The 1,578-nt window shown below is 15.3% G+C and overlaps 1 protein-coding gene across 1 annotated transcript in view; it reads right to left on the reverse strand.

Moving 5' to 3' along the window:
• The window catches only part of PRSY57_0320500 (N-acetylglucosamine-1-phosphate transferase, putative), a gene marked incomplete at both ends in the record, with an annotated part of 2,467 nt that extends 1,451 nt beyond the window's left edge, over positions 1-1,016 (reverse strand). Inside the window, 4 exons of the mRNA XM_012905829.2 lie at positions 109-169; positions 264-314; positions 446-576; positions 779-1,016. Coding sequence (XP_012761283.2) covers positions 109-169; positions 264-314; positions 446-576; positions 779-1,016 — 481 coding nt within the window. The remainder of the gene's footprint in view (positions 1-108; positions 170-263; positions 315-445; positions 577-778) is intronic.
• Positions 1,017-1,578: the final 562 nt, after the last annotated feature.

The raw sequence follows: 1,578 nt of genomic DNA on the forward strand, positions 1-1,578 counted from the left end.
AAAAAAAAAAAAAAAAAAAAAAAAAAAAAAAAAAAAAAAAAAATATATATATATATATACATATATATATTATATTATATTCTTTCTCCTTAATATAATGAAGCAAACCGAAAAAAGGTAAAATAACTTTGTATCTCCATTTCAAATCCAAAATATCATCTATAAAACCCTATACATACAAAATATATATATGTTATATATATATATATATATATATATATAATCCATATGGTGGTCTATGTATTCATCCTTTTATTATATACCAGGAAGGTCATAAAAATTATTGACAGTAATCCTGCGTTGTACTCCAATAACTGTATTATTTTAAAAAAAAATTAGATATTTATAAAAATACATAAAAAAATATAAGAACGTTATATACATTATGTACATTATGAATATATTATAAGTTGTGTAATTTTTTTTTTTTTTTTTTTATGTTTACAATTCTATGATCATTATAATATATCAGCTGATAAAATAAGACAAATATGAAATATAGAATGGATGGAAATAAACCAATAGGCTCAGCAACATATTCTTTTCCACTTTTATTCAAATCGATTCCACATAAGCCTACACAAATATATAAATAAATAAATAAATAAATATATATATATATATATATATATAATTTACGTGATATTATTATATATTTTTTTTCATAAATTAAAAGTAGATAAATGTTTATCACAATTAATATCTATATGCCTCATCTTATATATATATATATATATATATATATATTTATGTGTGTATGTTTTTTTTTTTTTTGTACCTTTTTCATTGAGGAAATGTATAAACTTTGGTAAACATATAAAGGTAACCTTAAAAAGTATGAAACAAGGTGCAATATAAAGGAGAATTATGTTTCTATACACTGTATTTTTTAACACATATAAAACAAATAATAAATAAATTGTAAGAATAAGAAACAAAAACCTTTCAGATATATTAGGTTTATATATTATGACTTTATTAGGCTTAACATAATTTTTTAAAATTTTATTCTTCATTTTGTTAAAAAGATATATATTTTATAAATATTTATATTTATGTAATATAATTAATCTATGTTTTTTTTTTTTTTTTTTAAGTATGAATATAATATAAAATAATAGAATAAATGGATATAATAAATATATTATACTTAGTGAATAATTATATATATATATATTATAACTTTTGTTGTATTATTTATTTTTTTTATATTTCTACATATTTTCATTTAAATAAATTGCATAAAATAATATAAATACCCTTTTCATATATCATAAATATGTACGAAATAAAAGAATCATTATACTTCAAAAATTTTATCACACTTAAATGAATATTAGGTTTACGAAAGGTCATTATAAGGATAGAAAAACAAATGAAAATATATATATATGTATATATATATATGTATGTATGGATTTTTTTTTTTTTTTTTTTTTTTTTTTTTTTTTTTTTTTTTTATTTTTTTTTTTTTTTTTTTTTTTTATTTTTTTTAGTTTTTTTTTTTTTTATATTTTTTTTTTTTTTTTTAATTTTTTTTTTTTTTTTTTTTTTTGTTTTTTTTTTTTTTTTTTTTTT

The sequence above is a fragment of the Plasmodium reichenowi genome, chromosome 3 (genome assembly GCF_001601855.1).
Source record: "Plasmodium reichenowi strain SY57 chromosome 3, whole genome shotgun sequence".
Lineage (NCBI taxonomy): Eukaryota > Apicomplexa > Aconoidasida > Haemosporida > Plasmodiidae > Plasmodium > Plasmodium reichenowi.